Raw genomic sequence first — 17212 nt, forward strand, 5'->3', positions numbered from 1 at the left:
AAATGAACCTGTGTGTCAACAGTATGTTGGTGGAAATGTATTTATTAATTAGGCTATCTAGTGGGTGCTCGTAAAGGTTGTATAATAAGGACCCAAGACCTAAACCTTGGGGAAGCTCACAGGTAGGGACATGTCACTGCAAGGTTTAACCACCAAGTGAAACATTACATTTGTGACTGCTTAAATATGATTTAAACTAGTTTAAAACATTTCCAGAAAGGCCAATCCAGTTATGAAGGAGACAGAGCAATATTTCATGGTCCACAGTATCAAATGCTATACTGAGGTCAAAGAAAACTAAATTCAAAGGTTAACTAGAGTTTTAAAACATTTGCAAACTATTTGGAATTTGGCGCAGGTTCAGTATCATTTTATAAAATTACCCCAAGCGCCATGGGAGACATAGCAGTACAGTACTGTACAGAAGACGGGTTTATCTTTACATTCTGTTTTTAGGTAATGTATTAAGGTAATTTTTTATGTAATGTATTAAGCTGAGTTTGCAACAAAATTAAAGTGCTTTGGGGGCATACTGTATTTAGGGTTTAAACTATAAAAATAGGCATTTAAAAGGCATTTTTTAACCACATCCAAAAGTCGCGGTTTTTCACAAATTGCGGGTGCTCTAGGAATGTAACCCTTGTAAATTTTGGGGTGTACTTTATTGTATCTTATTTAATAATAATAAAGCATTCATAAGTTCATTCAGCAAGTTATGAGTTTAAACTTTTTCAAAAATTCATACCAAAAACATTCAGAAGTTTAACATTCACCATTACTACTAATTAAAATGCAATTACATTTTTAATTTCAATTTATTTAAGTTTTTTTACTCAAAAGAAACATATTGCATGCAAAATATTTAAATTATGCAATACCAATACATAAAGACATTGTATCAGTATTCCTTTCTAAACATTAAGTTGTCTATGTACAGTGGCTGGTTTTTCTCAAATTCACTTTTTCATTTTAAATACACAAGGGTGTTAAAATTTCTAAGGGCTTTACATTTTTAAATATACACTATTCATTTCTGTAAAATGTTTAAGAACTGTAATAAAGACAGTTTAACTTTAAAATTATAAATAGATCCACTGAAATAAATTTGAAAACTAAACTGATAACTACTGAAAATACATTTAATAGTTTGTTTAAAATTCTAGTACATTTATGCAAAATTATAACTTATTTACTAAAAAAAATAATACATTAAGTCCCATTCATTGCTTTTTTTCGGACTTTCCTTTCTTTTGAACATGTTATATTTGTTAGCTGTGAATGTCATGGGGGACCCTGCAGAACTAGGTGCAAGGTCGGAAGCAGCCTAGGACATGGTACCAGTCCATCTCATGGGCCACTTTCACATACATCCACACTCACTGGACTTGGCAATCAACCTAACCAACACATCCTTGGCGATGCAGAAGAACAAACTGAGTACCAGGAAGAAAACCCCCCAGTGTAGACTCTACACAAAGAAAGATCAGCACTGGATTTAAACCAAAGGCACTGGATCCATGAGGCAATAACACTACCCACTGCACCACCATGTAGTCCTCTATTTAGTATAATAAAATGGAATATATAATAAGTGTTAATGGTTGTTATTGTAGCAAGTTAAATGATTTTGTTGTAATGTTATTTAATATGTATTTACCAGTGATCCTCTATTGGAATAAATGGACTCAGGAATTGAAAGAATGGAACGAAGAAATTAACAAATTACTTTTTATAAGCAGAAAAAGTTTTGACTTAAGTATATGAAAGATTTCTTATTTGTGTGTTTACCTTTAATTAAAAAGCAATAAATGACAAACAGATTTAATTGTAAAGAACAAACTCTTCATTTATGGCTATGATATCATTCAAAGGAAGAAGTCCGCTTGAGTCCTTCCATCCTGTGGAGAAAACAAATAAGAAGTTACATTTTTCTACTATAATAAGGTTGGCAACCAAAAAAAAAAAATCACATAGTTAGTTAACATCGGGAGCAGGAAGTGTAGACCTGGGCAAACAAGAACACTATTATTGTTCTATACCTTCTATGTAAGTTTAATTAAAACAAATCATCCTCAATAAGAAAGTCTGCTACACTATTCCAGAATCAAAACCATTAAAGCTGACAAGACTCTACAAAAAGTGAAATATCAGAACCTTTCACTTTTCTGATCCACAAAAGTAAATCATTCATAGCTACATATGAAACATAAAGCTAAGTGTTTTTATTATTTTTTTTCACATCCAAGTCTGTTCTCTTGAATTTGACCATTAGTAACCCTTCACAGCAACCATTATAAATTGTAATAAGGTCTGTAATAATAATATGTACAATCGCAACTTCCTTTTTCAAAACCTGTCAAGTATATCAGCTTACTGGTCATAGCGCTCGATGTTACATTACAACACCGACAACTCACTTGTGTGTCCCTGGGCAAATCATTTATCCTTTCTGTGCCAATTTCAAAGTAATATGCAGCCAGATCTACAGCTGTTATAAAGTACCATGTAATAAGTTTACCATAAAAAGTACTATGCAAGAAATCTAAGTTTGCCTATTCTGATCCTGAAGTACATGTATTGTGTTGTTTTAAGAAATAATTGGGAGTACTGAAGGCTGCTTGTTACTCCTACATTGTTTAAACACTTACAGTGCTGATTTATTTCACTTCTTCTACTGTAAGTTGCTGCACATTCATTTTGCATTTATGACAATATCTAGGACTTCATGGCTGTAGAGTCATGGGTTTAAATCACAGCCCACGCAAATGGGGTTTTTCTTAGTTTATGTGGGTTTCTTATGGTACACCAGTGTCTTCATTCATCCCATGGAAATGCAGGTTAGGCCGACTTTCAACTTTATATATGGCGCTTAAGGAGTTTGGGTAGATAGGTGTGTGAAACAGTGCATCCTGGGATAGAATTGCACTCTTTCCTGCAAAGGCTCCATTCGTCTACAATCTTGTACTGGAATATTCAGTTTAAAAAATGAATGAATAAATGTATACATCAGTGATGAATTGTGATTTTGTATTATGCTAAATACAATGTGTAATATATAATATGTGTAGTTTTTATTTTAGAATTATTTAGAAAATGACTCTTAAGTCGTGGGCTCAGAGCTCATGTGGGAAATGTTCTGTAACTGAAGTGGCAGGCAGGTACAAATGACCTCATTAGCTCATTAATAATCAGGTAGTTTTCCAAGACTGTCAGATTTTTGAAGTAGATAAAATTCTGGGGTGTCTGGAAAATAGACATAGATAAGAATTGTGGGGAAATAAGTATACATTGTTAAAGAGTGTCATTGATTATTAGAATGTACTGTATATGTTTAAGCTTAGATAAAAGTAATTAGTATGTTTATGTTTGTAAGAATATGTGAAATGGAGGCTTGAGGCATTATGATTAACATGTTTTGTGTTTAGCCAAAACTAACTTAATAAAACAATCGATCAGTTTTCCCATATTTTTGACTTTTGCAATATCTTACACATAAGTCAGTAAGACACTATAAATTAAAACAAAAGATTTTAAAAGGCACTGCCAGAGAGACATCATAACTGCCAAGACTAGGAGGAGAAAGAGAAAAACAACTGCCAAAGAGAAGACAACTCGGTCTGTTGTTGCCATCTACAGACTGACACTTTGCTCCCAAGCATCATAACCTGGTTTAAGAAAACAAAGTCTGCAGCAACCAAAGCTTGCTGTGTTCACCCTGATTTGAATTGTTCAGGCTGTATGTTTTCATAGCTAACATTTACATTTGGTTTTTACTTCATATAAACATAATTGATTATTGTACAATTTTGAGGATTGCTTTGCTGAATTGTCCTGATGTTTACAGACATTTAGCAATGACCAATGATTGTTAACAACACAAAAACAGGCCCTTCGTTTCTGTTACATTGTATAGCCCCAGGCAGCCATCTGGATACAAGGCCCAAAAGGAGTAGCAGTTCCTGGTGTTTGCGGAGGTATTCAGAAGGGCAGCCCTTTCAGGAGAAGCAATGTGAAGATGGTTCAACATGTAAGTGAATCCCAGCAGGGATGCATCGTTAGTGGAATGGCTTCAAGACCTGGTAAGATATCAAAGTTGAGGTAGCTACCCCTCTGGCCAGTGTTGAGATAGTCTTGCTTTGTATTTGAGCTTTATCTCTGCTGAGTGAATGTTGAATAGGTAGTTTTACAGGACATATATACAGTTTAGGCAGTTCCAGTACTAACTTGTGCACCAATATAAAAAGAACCTTAGAGGTTAAAGTGCCTTTCCTAGACACTTTTACACCACAAAACAACACCCATCTATAAAAGGTTTTTATTTTTTTTTTATTACACTAACTGATATGCATTGGACCTGCTTGTTGTAGGTCAAGCTTGAGAGGATCTGGTGCAAGATAAGAATAAATCATGGAAAGGCAGCTCTTCAAAACCAAACTCTCTCCTACTTGGCCAATTCATAGCTGCACATGTCTTTGGGATGTGGCAGGAAGTCCCACTGACACAGTAAGGATGTGTAAACTCCACCCAGGTATACACTAGGCCAGAAACCGACTGGCAGAAGAACTAAGAAATGACCTACTGTACCCTGATGTACACATAAAGATCTTGTATAATGCTGGCAGCTTATGAAATGGCCCATTTCAAGGAAAATACAGTGTCCTGATTACACTGCACAACCACGTTTTTGCTTCTTGAACACTGTTGGGTGTTTCTTATAGGTTTTTGGCTGCTGATCACGAATATCACATCAAAATTTACCCATCATGCACCGTTTCAGTTTTGTCATGATTTTTTCTTATATTTGTATCCAAACATTTTAGCTCCCGTAAGTGACTTATCAACGACGGTTTGTGCAGCCTGGGCATGTCCAGGCATGGAATCGGGCCAGGTTGGAAGCTGTTCTGTGGAAGTTGACATCCTGGGCAGGTCTGAACGAGCTTGACGCTGTCTCACCATGCTATAAAGGTGGCTTCCATACACCGATCCTGCTCATTTGGTTAATATAGATAGTCAGTGTGTATGTATAGTATCAGTATAGTAAAGTGTAGTATCTGTAGCAATATAACAGTAAGTGAGCTTGATGCTATAGACGTTTTGGTGTCGGGCGATATATCTTGTCAATGTCGTAACTGCCGCGATACATTCTGCTATATCTGTGGCGAATATACACTTGCGCCTCAGAGACGTTGGATGACTGTTCTTGTGAAGAAAGCTTATCATCTATATTTCGGCTGCAAAATTGGTGATCAAGACAAAGAATGGGCGACTCACATTTGCTGTGCGACATGTGCTATCAGTCTGAGAGCCTGGCTCAGTGGCACTCAAAAGACGATGCCGTTTGCTGTTCCGATGATATGGCGAGAACAGAAAGACCATGTGATGGACTGTTACTTCTGTTCGACTAATGTGTCTGGTTTCTCTGCCAAAAACAAGAAGTCAATTGAATATCCTAATCTGCCTTCAGCAATGAGACCCATGCCACATGACGACAGTCTTCCAATTCCGAAACCACCAGAGGATTGGACCTTAGACGAACCAGATGAAGAAAATGCAGTGCAGGGTACTGACAGTGACATTGACCCGAAAAATGAACCGTGCTCATCAGGCAATCCACATCTGATAACACAGTCCGAATTGAACAATTTGGTCAGAGATTTGGATCTGTCAAAAGCAAAAGCCAAGCTGCTGGGTTCGAGACTGCAGGTATGGTGTTTGCTGTCACCTGGTACAAAAATTTCTGTGTTTCGAGGCCGACATCATGATATAACCAAATTTTTTGCACATGTCGACAGTCTCTGTTTCTGTTGTGACATTGAAGGATTGTTCTCGGCTTTGGGTTGTGATCACAAACCAGAAGAGTGGCGTCTCTTCATTGATTCGTCAATGTTAAGCCTGAAAGCTGTTCTGCTACACAATGGCAACGTTTATCCTTCAGTACCTGTTGGCTATGCAGCACACATGAAAGAAATGTATGAGAATATGGAACTGTTGCTGAAGCACATCCAGTATAGCAGGTACAATTGGAATATCTGGAGAGATCATAAAGTCGTTGCTCTGTTACTAGGACTGCAGCTCGGCTATACAAAGTACTGTTGTTTCATCTGTGAATGGGACAGCCGTGCCAAAGAGTCACACTATTCTCGACAGAACTGGCCACTCCGTAAAAAGTTAGTTCCAGGACAGAAAAATATGGCACATGAATCGCTTGTCGACCCAGCAAAGATATTTTTGCCTCCTCTTCACATAAAACTGGGACTCATGAAGAATTTTGTGAAAGCACTGAACAAGGAAGGCAAAGGTTTTTGTTATTTAAGACAGATGTTCCCAAGAATAACTGATGCCAAGATAAAAGAAGGCATTTTTGTTGGCCCCCAGATCAGACATGTTATGAGTGACAAGCGGTTTGAAGATCTGTTAGTTGGGCCGGAAAGCCTTCAAAGACATTGTTGACAATTTTCTGGGCAATTACAGAGCCCCAAACTACATTCAGCTAGTAGACAAACTTCTCAAAGCATACAAGACAATGAAGTGCAACATGTCAGTCAAGATTCATTTCCTCCACTCACACTTGGACTTCTTCCCCACAAATCTCGGTGCTGTCAGTGACGAACACGGTGAAAGGTTTCACCAGGACATTGCTGCGATGGAGAAAAGATACCAGGGCAACTGGAATCGTCAATGCTTGCTGACTACTGTTGGACACTGCAAGGTGATGCACCAGACATTGAATACAAAAGAAAATCAGGAGCAAAACACTTTAATTCTGTTGAATTTAATAGCTTATGCGAAACATAAATGTGATTAAATATTTTATTGTCAGTAAACATATAAATGTCTATTTCTCAGAGTTCCTACATGATGCAGTCAAACTTTTCAGGAAGCAAAACTTTTCAAAAAAATTGTTGTGCAGTGTTATAATAAACACATTTTTTTTTAAATTTTAAGTCAGTGGTGTGAAAAACTATTTGCCCTGTTCCTGATTTCTTATTCTTTTGCATGTTTGTCACACAAAATGTTTCTGATCATCAAACACATTTAACCATTAGTCAAATATAACACAAGTAAACACAAAATGCAGTTTGTAAATGGTGGTTTTTATTATTTAGGGAGAAAAAAAAATCCAAACCTACATGGCCCTGTGTGAAAAAGTAATTGCCCCCTGAACCTAATAACTGGTTGGGCCACCCTTAGCAGCAATAACTGCAATCAAGCGTTTGCGATAACTTGCAATGAGTCTTATACAGCGCTCTGGAGGAATTTTGGCCCACTCATCTTTGCAAAATTGTTGTAATTCAGCTTTATTTGAGGGTTTTCTAGCATGAACCGCCTTTTTAAGGTCATGCCATAGCATCTCAATTGGATTCAGGTCAGGACTTTGACTAGGCCACTCTAAAGTCTTCATTTTGTTTTTCTTCAGCCATTCAGAGGTGGATTTGCTGGTGTGTTTTGGGTCATTGTCCTGTTGCAGCACCCAAGATCGCTTCAGCTTGAGTTGATGAACAGATGGCTGGACATTCTCCTTCAGGATTTTTTGGTAGACAGTAGAATTCATGGTTCCATCTATCACAGCAAGCCTTCCAGGTCCTGAAGCAGCAAAACAACCCCAGACCATCACACTACCACCACCATATTTTACTGTTGGTATGATGTTCTTTTTCTGAAATGCTGTGTTCCTTTTACACCAGATGTAACGGGACATTTGCCTTCCAAAATGTTCAACTTTTGACTCATCAGTCCACAAGGTATTTTCCCAAAAGTCTTGGCAATCATTGAGATGTTTCTTAGCAAAATTGAGACGAGCCCTAATGTTCTTTTTGCTTAACAGTGGTTTGCGTCTTGGAAATCTGCCATGCAGGCCGTTTTTGCCCAGTCTCTTTCTAATGGTGGAGTCGTGAACACTGACCTTAATTGAGGCAAGTGAGGCCTGCAGTTCTTTAGACGTTGTCCTGGGGTCTTTTTGTGACCTCTCGGATGAGTCGTCTCTGCGCTCTTGGGGTAATTTTGGTCGGCTGGCCACTCCTGGGAAGGTTCACCACTGTTCCATGTTTTTGCCATTTGTGGATAATGGCTCTCACTGTGGTTCGCTGGAGTCCCAAAGCTTTAGAAATGGCTTTATAACCTTTACCAGACTGATAGATCTCAATTACTTCTGTTCTCATTTGTTCTGAATTTCTTTGGATCTTGGCATGATGTCTAGCTTTTGAGGTGCTTTTTGTCTACTTCTCTGTGTCAGGCAGCTCCTATTTAAGTGATTTCTTGATTGAAACAGGTGTGGCAGTAATCAGGCCTGGGGGTGGCTACGGAAATTGAACTCAGGTGTGATACACCACAGTTAGGTTATTTTTTAACAAGGGGGCAATTACTTTTTCACACAGGGCCATGTAGGTTTGGATTTTTTTTCTCCCTAAATAATAAAAACCATCATTTAAAAACTGCATTTTGTGTTTACTTGTGTTATATTTGACTAATGGTTAAATGTGTTTGATGATCAGAAACATTTTGTGTGACAAACATGCAAAAGAATAAGAGATCAGGAAGGGGGCAAAGTTTTTCACACCACTGTAGCTGACTACAGTAAAGTCCATCTATTTATTTCTTGCTGCTTACATATGTAATTCATGGGTAACATCCATCCATCCATTATCCAACCCGCTATATCCTAACTACAGGGTCACGGGGGTCTACTGGAGCCAATCCCAGCCAACACAGGAAACAAGGCAGGAAACAAACTCTGGCCAGGGCGCCAGACCACTGCAGGGTGCACACACCCACCCACACACTAGGGACAATTTAGGATTGCCAATGCACCTAACCTGCATGTCTTTGGACTGTGGGAGGAAACCGGAGCACCCGGAGGAAACCGATGCAGACACGGGGAGAACATGCAAACTCCACACAGGACCCAGGAAGCAAACCCGGGTCTCCTAACTGCGAGGCAGCAGAGCTACCACTGTGCCACCGTGTCGCCCTGGGTAGCAGAAAGTCCAAAATAATGAATCTAATGCTGTACTATATAAAAAGAAATAAAGACTTTGTGCATGTTTCATTTGCACAACTGGACTAATGTCCTTATAAAGGAGCAAAACATCAAGTGCATATATACTGAAAAAAGTGTATACAGTAGACCCCCGCGAAGTCGCGGTTCAGGGTTCGCAGACTCAGTCGTTCGCGGATTTTTTCTTAGAACCTAACTATTAATTGTTAGCGGAAAGCGCAAATATCCTCCTCAATTTTTTATGTCTTTTTTTGTGGCAATACTGTGCTGTAGAGAGAACAGGAAGCAACCGCCGAGGGAAACGCGGTTTGAGATGGTAAAAGTAGCCAAGACTTACAGACTTTAAAGATCTTTTGTTCTTGCCCTTACCAACAAATCTAACCCATTTGAAGAAAGAATACTCTTAACACAATAGAGGCATTAATTTGTAAATGTATTCTTACTATTTTCTACATAACCGGATAGAAGGGATTTAACTTTTTAATGCTCTGAACTTTCTCTTTCATTAAACTGCCAAGCATTTGATGAAAATACAAGCATATTTTGTTGTCTTTATTGATGAAATAACATAAAATACATACATTTTGAATAGCAAATAATGTAGCTAAAGCACTGGTTTAGACACACAGCTGGTGGCACAATCTGTGCTCCTGGGCAAAACAGAATGTAGAAGTAGGTATTATAAAGTGATTTCTATACATTCTGGCACCTAGATTATTTGTATAAATACGGGACTGTGTATGGACGTTCTTGATGATGCATATATAAATTAATCAACATGAAGAGAAAAAAATAAACTGTACTATTTTATTTACCCGAGAGATTCTTAAGTTGAGAAAAAGTATCTTAATAATGTTTGAAGTTCTTCACTTAACCTTTTAGCTATTCAAATGACTATATTTTACTTTCATAATACAACGATTAAGTCTGTACTACATATTGGAAAGTTACAATGTTTAAAAACTTACAGCCATTTTAAAATAGATATGCAAGGTGGTAAATGACAGAAGCCGACAAAATTCCTCTCTTTGCATCACAGAAAACTAGGATCCGACTGATAATATCAGGCACTGATATTCAGTGTCTAACTAATTTATTGGCATTGAGAGAAATGTCACTAATATTATGATGTTGAAAAATTTCAAAGCAAAACATGTTTTATTAGGTTATTTCCTAACATATATACCCTTGATTTGAAAACCTATTCCCTTGACAGAGTACAGTGGCAGTAATGAATTAAGTGTTCACAATGTATGTGCTAAACTGTTTAAGGGGACTTCAAAACTCTATACTTCACCGGCACTCTTCGTCCAAGGGACTAACAGTAAAGCAAATTTTTACAGAAGACACATAAAATCATTTATTTATTTACTGTTACACTTTGGGTTCACAGTTTTCCAGATAAAATGATTTTCTACATTTCTTCACTGTCTCCACAGCATGCTGAAATAGCCACTGCAAATCCTGCTCCGAGGTTGAAGTTTAGCCTTCAAATGGTTGTGCATCTGAATCAGTATGCTGCAGCAATTCCTTGAGTGTTATAAAGTTTGCAGATAAATGTTCATTTGTCCCCTAATCGAGCATCTGTTTTCAAATCAAGGTGACCTGCACAGGCTGAAACGCTCAGTAATTCAGCTTTTGGAAGAATGAAGGTTGGATATAGGTTTTACTTTTACATATGGCTAGAATAAAAATATCTTTCATTTTTAAAATTACTTTAGTCAAACCCTTTGCATGTTGTGTGTTCCAACCTGAACATTTTTAAGCTGTGTGATGTGAAATCAGTTATGTGTCTCATCTGCCTGTACACTGTGTGGTTGCTAAAGTTCATGTAGACAGGACAAAACTCAAAAGTCAAGATTCTTTTTCAGTCAATAAATGTAGTAAATGATTAATGATTTCTTCTTTTTCTTTCTTGGTTAGAAGACAGCAAGAAATACCCTTTGTCTTTTTTATGATAGTGCAGTGGCTAGTGGTACCACTTTATAGATCCAGCGTCCAGGGTCCAAATCCCACATCAGTCAAGGGTTGTGCACAGCCAGCACAGATACATTCTGGGAATGTGGAAACTGCTTTGGACTGCCACTCTACTGAAGGCTTCAGGCGTTGCCCTCAGGGTTGCTAAAAAAGCTTCATCCCATGTGATCCTGAACTGCATTAATTAAACATGTCTGATAATATATGTATGCTATTTATGTTTATTCTAAATAGTTAAGCAAATGTATGGAAAAGGTTCAAGTTAAAGTGCCTGCCAAATGTTAGTGCTGTGAAACTGCTTTGTAAAAAAAATAAATAAATAGATAAGAATACAATTTTTACTATAGGTCTTACTGGTAACTGCTATTTAAACTATTTCAATGTAACGTTAAAAACATTTCATGTGAAAACATCATATATTTAATATCTTTCATGTGATGTATATTCTTTTTTCCTTCTTGTCATTCATATTCTTTTCTAGGAAAGCTAATATTTAAACATGCCAACAATATTGGTACAATGTGTATTGCTCACTTATCATATCATTATTAGTTTAACAATCTATATGGCATGGACACTACTGGCATCTTCCATCCATCCATTATCCAACCCGCTATATCCTAACTACAGGGTCATGGGGGTCTGCTGGAGCCAATCCCAGCCAACACAGTGCGCAGGGCAGGAAACAAACCCCGGGCAGGGCGCCAGTCCACCGCAGGACACACACACACACACACACACACACTGGGGACAATTTAGGATCGCCAATGCACCTAACCTGCATGTCCTTGGACTGTGTGTACCAGCACCCGGAAGAAACCCACACAGACACAGGAAGAATATGCAAACTCCACACAGAGAGAACCTGGGAAGCGAACCCAGGTCTCCTAACTGCGAGGCAGCAGCACTACCACCGTGCATAACTGACAAGACAAGACATGCAGCTGCAGACTCGAAGATGGCTTTGTCCTACTCCATACTGGCAGTTAAAGAATGTGTAGCAGTGACCTGTACCAGACCCATAGAGCCTCAACTGCGAGAACCTGTGCACTTTGTGATCCATTTAAGGCCAATTTGACATATGGCCAAATGATGTCATAATAATGCTCATAAATTACCCAGTTTTATTTTGTAATTAACCAGTTTTATCCAATATTTTCTCATATATGACTTAATTTATACTAACATCACTAATCTGAATTCTACTATGTCACCTTGCTCTTAAATTGACTCATTTAGACCATTTTTTTTTTTACTAATTTATCATTAGTGAACGATGGGTGTCTGGCTGGATTTGGCAAAGGTGAAAACCCAAGTGATTTTTTTTTCCACTATTATTGTCTTTAATTAGATTGCACTTTCAACTTTTACTCTATATCGAGGGCTTTTAGTACTTAACTGTAAACCATTCTTTTGATATTTGTAACCACCCTATCCAAAAGTTGTTCTGTTACATTTGCCTTCAAAATCCACCATCCACATCAAAACCCCGTATTCTAAAGTTGCATCCAAGAAAAAAAATCAAAAAGGTGTACCCGCTGTTGTACTTGTGGATATATGTCCCATTATAAAATGAAAAATAATCACAAAAAAATGTGGATAAGAGAGTGTAACTGGCCTTCCACCATCACCTCATCTTATCATCCAAACGTAGTTTGTCGGTAAGAAAACATCCTTTTTTAAATTTTATTTTACTAAGCATTATATGCATTCATTAGGTGTTTTATATGTTCGTTTATATTACAATATAGATATGCCCATTTCAGTTTAGGAGGAAAATGTAATTTGTTTCCGAAAGTGAATGAAATCATTGTTTACATACATGCTATTCTTTATGAAGTGATAAACAAGCAGGCAATTAGTGTTTAAAATGCTTTATATTGTGTAACATCCTTTTATTAATCTGGTCATTGACTGACTTCTGAGGGCACTGAACTTTCTCAATATTAATACAGAAAAAATGAAAGCGCAACTGCAGCCTTCAATTGGTTTCAACCCTGGACAGTGGACTTCTATTACTTCCTCTCTCCATGCTTAACAAAAAGGTATCAGTTGTGAAAACCTTCACATTTCAGGGCTCTCTAATCACCTGGAACTTGACATGGAAGACCAACATAGACCCCATAATAAAAAAGACTGCAACAGATGTACTTCCTACGACAGCTGAGGGAGTTCCATTTACCACAGGAGTTACTGATTCAGTTCTACAAAACAATCATTGAGTCTGTTCTTAGCTTATCCAGCACATATTGGTTCACGTGTATGTATGCCTATCATGTAATTACAGACTTGTACAGTCATCAAAAAATTGGAGTCAAGTTCCTTGTATGCGTTCACTCTTGATTCTTTTTAACATGTAAATATCAGGCTTTGGACTTCCTAAAGTTCAACAATTTTTCGTGGTACTTGATGAGCCATTCTCTTTGCTACAACATTACATGTGTTAGTTTGCTGAGTGGAAAAGTCCTAAAAAATTAAACTAAGGACAAATATGTTACATGCCCGTTTATTTGGGTGTGCATGATGTGTTCACCTAACTAATATTCTTGAGCATAAGACAAAAACTGTTCAAGTTTGAGTAAGTTTGGACACATTAAGTGCCAACGATATCTGTTCAAACAACTGTGATTTAATAATCAAGGCAGTATTACTGTAAGGTATTACATGCTCAGAACAAAGTCAATATTGACCCAAAACGTAATTATACTAGATATCTCTGTCTCTGTTGTTTATATTTTATTTTATTTCCACTGTATTTGTGCTGTAATACTCATAATGTGTTTCTGTGTGGATGTAGAGAAGATTGAGCTTAGCACAATGAGGAAGAGGAGGATGGTCAATGTGAAGATGATAGACTCCAAACTTACTACGTCTACTGAGTACACCCCCACCAGACACACATATTCTCACAAATTATGAACATCACATAGGCAAATAACACATAAAGCGCAGAAATGAAAGTAAAAAAAGGTTCAAATTTACCTACCTTTATTGTTTGTTTGTGTTTTACGATGGATGTAATGAAACTAATGAGTGCAACAGCATGTCTGCTGGAATTCAACTTTTGTTTTGCTATCGCAGTTAACAAACATCAATTAATTTTAAAAGGCTAATGCCACTTTGTGGTAGAACATAATATTTAATTGTGTGTTTTGGGGGCAAACAAAGTAAAAGACCAGAAATGGTCCTTTGCTGGGGTCTGGCTTTGTTTCTGCATCTTATCTCCTGCATTTCCCTTATCGTCTGCCGCATTATCGGTTGATCATGTCTATGTTGGCAGCTTCGCAGAACTGTACTGCACAGTGATATTAAAGCTAGAAATGTTGACTCCAGCCCTCTCTTGACCATTTGTGAGGTTATTCTCATTAGTCTCGAATGCAGTAGTTGTAGCTTCTTCAATGTAATTCCCAGCAAAAAGGCCCCAGAGGGCTAAGGCTGCCCACAAAGAAACAAGAGTAGGCCTACTTCATGGGCCCCATATAGGGAACAATGTGGGCTACACACCATGGGGTCATCCTACACTATGCTCAGATTTTAGGTATCTAAAATTTAAGCATTGCCCATGCTCAGTCTTAATAGAGAATTAATATGTATATGATTTGTGTTAAACAAAGTAATCCAGTAAGCAACCAAGAAGTTATACAAGACATTACATAGCAATCATAAAAAATTAAACAGATTTTAGTCACAGAAAAGGTGGCAATAACATTTGATTTTTTTGTTTTTTGCATGACATTTTTTACATGACTGCAATATATGACAATGTGTTAATCAATCAACAGCAGAATTCCAAGGAAAGCTAACATATCAGAATGCCCATGTCATGATTCCATATTTACCTGGTTTGCTGGATTGTATGAAGTTTTTGAGTGTCTGACCCATAAAGATACTGTTCAACAGGCTAGACATCTGCAACTATGGGAAGTAAGTCAGTACTCGTGACAGTTTTGGAAATGCCAATTCACACTTCCTATTCAGGGAACCAAGTCAATTCTCCTGTGCATTTCAAGGCCCCGGCACTTTTGAGTTATTCCTTGACTCTTCCACAATGAATGTGGCACTTTACTGTTACAATCTTTTCCCATGACATGACATTTATCTTTAAAAGGAAAAAAGAAACTGGTAAAGCTACACAGCACATTGGCAATGGTGCAAACTTTAATCTGCAGGTCCTCAAACCACAAAGGAAGAGGACACCAGGACGCATGCATGAGCTCTAGAAGCAAGAACTTCCTTTCAACTCAGCAAATCACTTCCTGTTCAGCCTCAAAATCACATGGTTGTTTCCAGAGTGTCTCTTAAACAAAGACCTTTCTTTTGCTCTACAATCAACAGCCACAGTTTTTCTGTACTGTATTTCTGTATGATTCAAGTTAGTTCTATTATATAAAGAATATTTAGAAATAATCAGAAATATGCTATGGTTTATCGATTTTTCTTGGTTATTAGTGTGTGGCACAAGACATTTATATGAAGACAATATTATTCTCATGTGTACAGTGATCTTATTATTTTGGTTATATCAAAGTCTATTACTGTAAGTTTGCAAGATCTAGTCAGTCCTCAGCCTGTGGTATGCGAGTACCGTAAAGAAAATTTTAAAAAGCCAGGCACGGGTAAGCATGTGTGAGCATTTGTGCAAAACCAAAAGACAAAGAAGCAGTTACAAGTCAAGAAGCAATTTCAGAGCCTCAATTTCACTGCAGCATTAAGCAAAAAAAGAACATAACCTTCACATTCATCCTCAGTTTGTTATTAGGAAGACACACAAGGTGCTGGCTGAGGAGGCAGAGAAAGGGAGTTTCTGGCTGTGGCTCAGAAAGAAAGATAAGATGCAAGGTGGGATAAAAAGGATCTTTTGGTCAGCTACAGGAAGTAGTAGGGAGACATCTCTATGGCTGCCCTACCACCTGGAGATGTTCTGCAATTAAACTTTAGATGCAAAATGCAAGGAACATAGACGGAGAAAGAATCAGTACCTTTAAAACAACAGATGAATACAGTTTAACTTATTTATACTTTCAGTGTAGATATTATGCTTTGACATGGATGGATGTCTGGGGATCACCTTCTGGACTCGGTTAAGATAAGCGACACCACTCCAGGACGAGGGGGTGCAGTCCCTAACAGTATCAGTATCATCTCTTCTTCCCTCCACAGTGACAAGATCGTGCTCAATGTGCACAACCGACTGCTACCCACAACATCCAGTGGGCTTCCCAAACAAAACAGAAAATGTGGGCCAACTATGGATTGCTCGGAAAACCTCCACAAACTGTGGGTATGCTGTGGGTTGCCCATGCTGGCCCCTAACATTGGCCCCCACAGATGGCCAAAATTTCACACCCCAAGTGGGGGTGCAGTTTTTAGCCCAAACCGGTCCCATGATGGCTGAGAATGGGAATGTTTGCTGGGTTATTCAAATCATTATTTTATTTACTTTTTTAAATATCTGGTATAGTTTTCAGCACTTCAAGGTATTTTGCTTCTATCACATTTTTATTTTTTTCACTGCACCACTGGGCTCTTCTTTAGAATGACCATTTATTTTCTCTTTTGCAGTCCTGTAACACATTATAACATTAAATGTACAGTGCATCCGGAAAGTATTCACAGCGCATCACTTTTTCCACATTTTGTTATGTTACAGCCTTATTCCAAAATGGATTAAATTCATTTTTTTCCTCAGAATTCTACACACAACACCCCATAATGACAACGTGAAAAAAGTTTACTTCAGGTTTTTGCAAATTTATTAAAAATAAAAAAAGTGAGAAATCACATGTACATAAGTATTCACAGCCTTTGCTCAATACTTTGTCGATGCACCTTTGGCAGCAATTACAGCCTCAAATCTTGTTGAATATGATGCCACAAGCTTGGCACACCTATCCTTGGCCAGTTTCGCCCATTCCTCTTTGCAGCACCTCTTAAGCTCCATCAGGTTGGATGGGAAGCAACGGTGCACGGCCATTTTAAGATCTCTCCAGAGATGTTCAAACGGATTCAAGTCTGGGCCACTCAAGGACATTCACAGAGTTGTCCTGAAGCCACTCCTTTGATATCTTGTCTGTGTGCTTAGGGTCGTTGTCCTGCTGAAAGATGAACTGTCGCCCCAGTCTGAGGTCAAGAGCGCTCTGGAGCAGGTTTTCATCCAGGATGTCTCTGTACATTGCTGCAGTCATCTTTCCCTTTATCCTAACTAGTCTCCCAGTTCCTGCCGCTGAAAAACATCCCCAC

At 38.0% G+C, this 17212-nt stretch overlaps 1 protein-coding gene across 1 annotated transcript in view; it reads right to left on the bottom strand.

Moving 5' to 3' along the window:
- Positions 1–1859: 1859 nt before the first annotated feature.
- Positions 1860–17212, bottom strand: part of si:dkey-42p14.3 (EF-hand calcium-binding domain-containing protein 10) — a 37654-nt gene continuing 22301 nt past the window's right edge. The window contains exon 4 of the mRNA XM_028812814.2: positions 1860–1898. Coding sequence (XP_028668647.1) covers positions 1862–1898 — 37 coding nt within the window. The 3' untranslated portion in view covers positions 1860–1861. The remainder of the gene's footprint in view (positions 1899–17212) is intronic.

Source organism: Erpetoichthys calabaricus, chromosome 1 (assembly GCF_900747795.2).
Source record: "Erpetoichthys calabaricus chromosome 1, fErpCal1.3, whole genome shotgun sequence".
Lineage (NCBI taxonomy): Eukaryota > Metazoa > Chordata > Cladistia > Polypteriformes > Polypteridae > Erpetoichthys > Erpetoichthys calabaricus.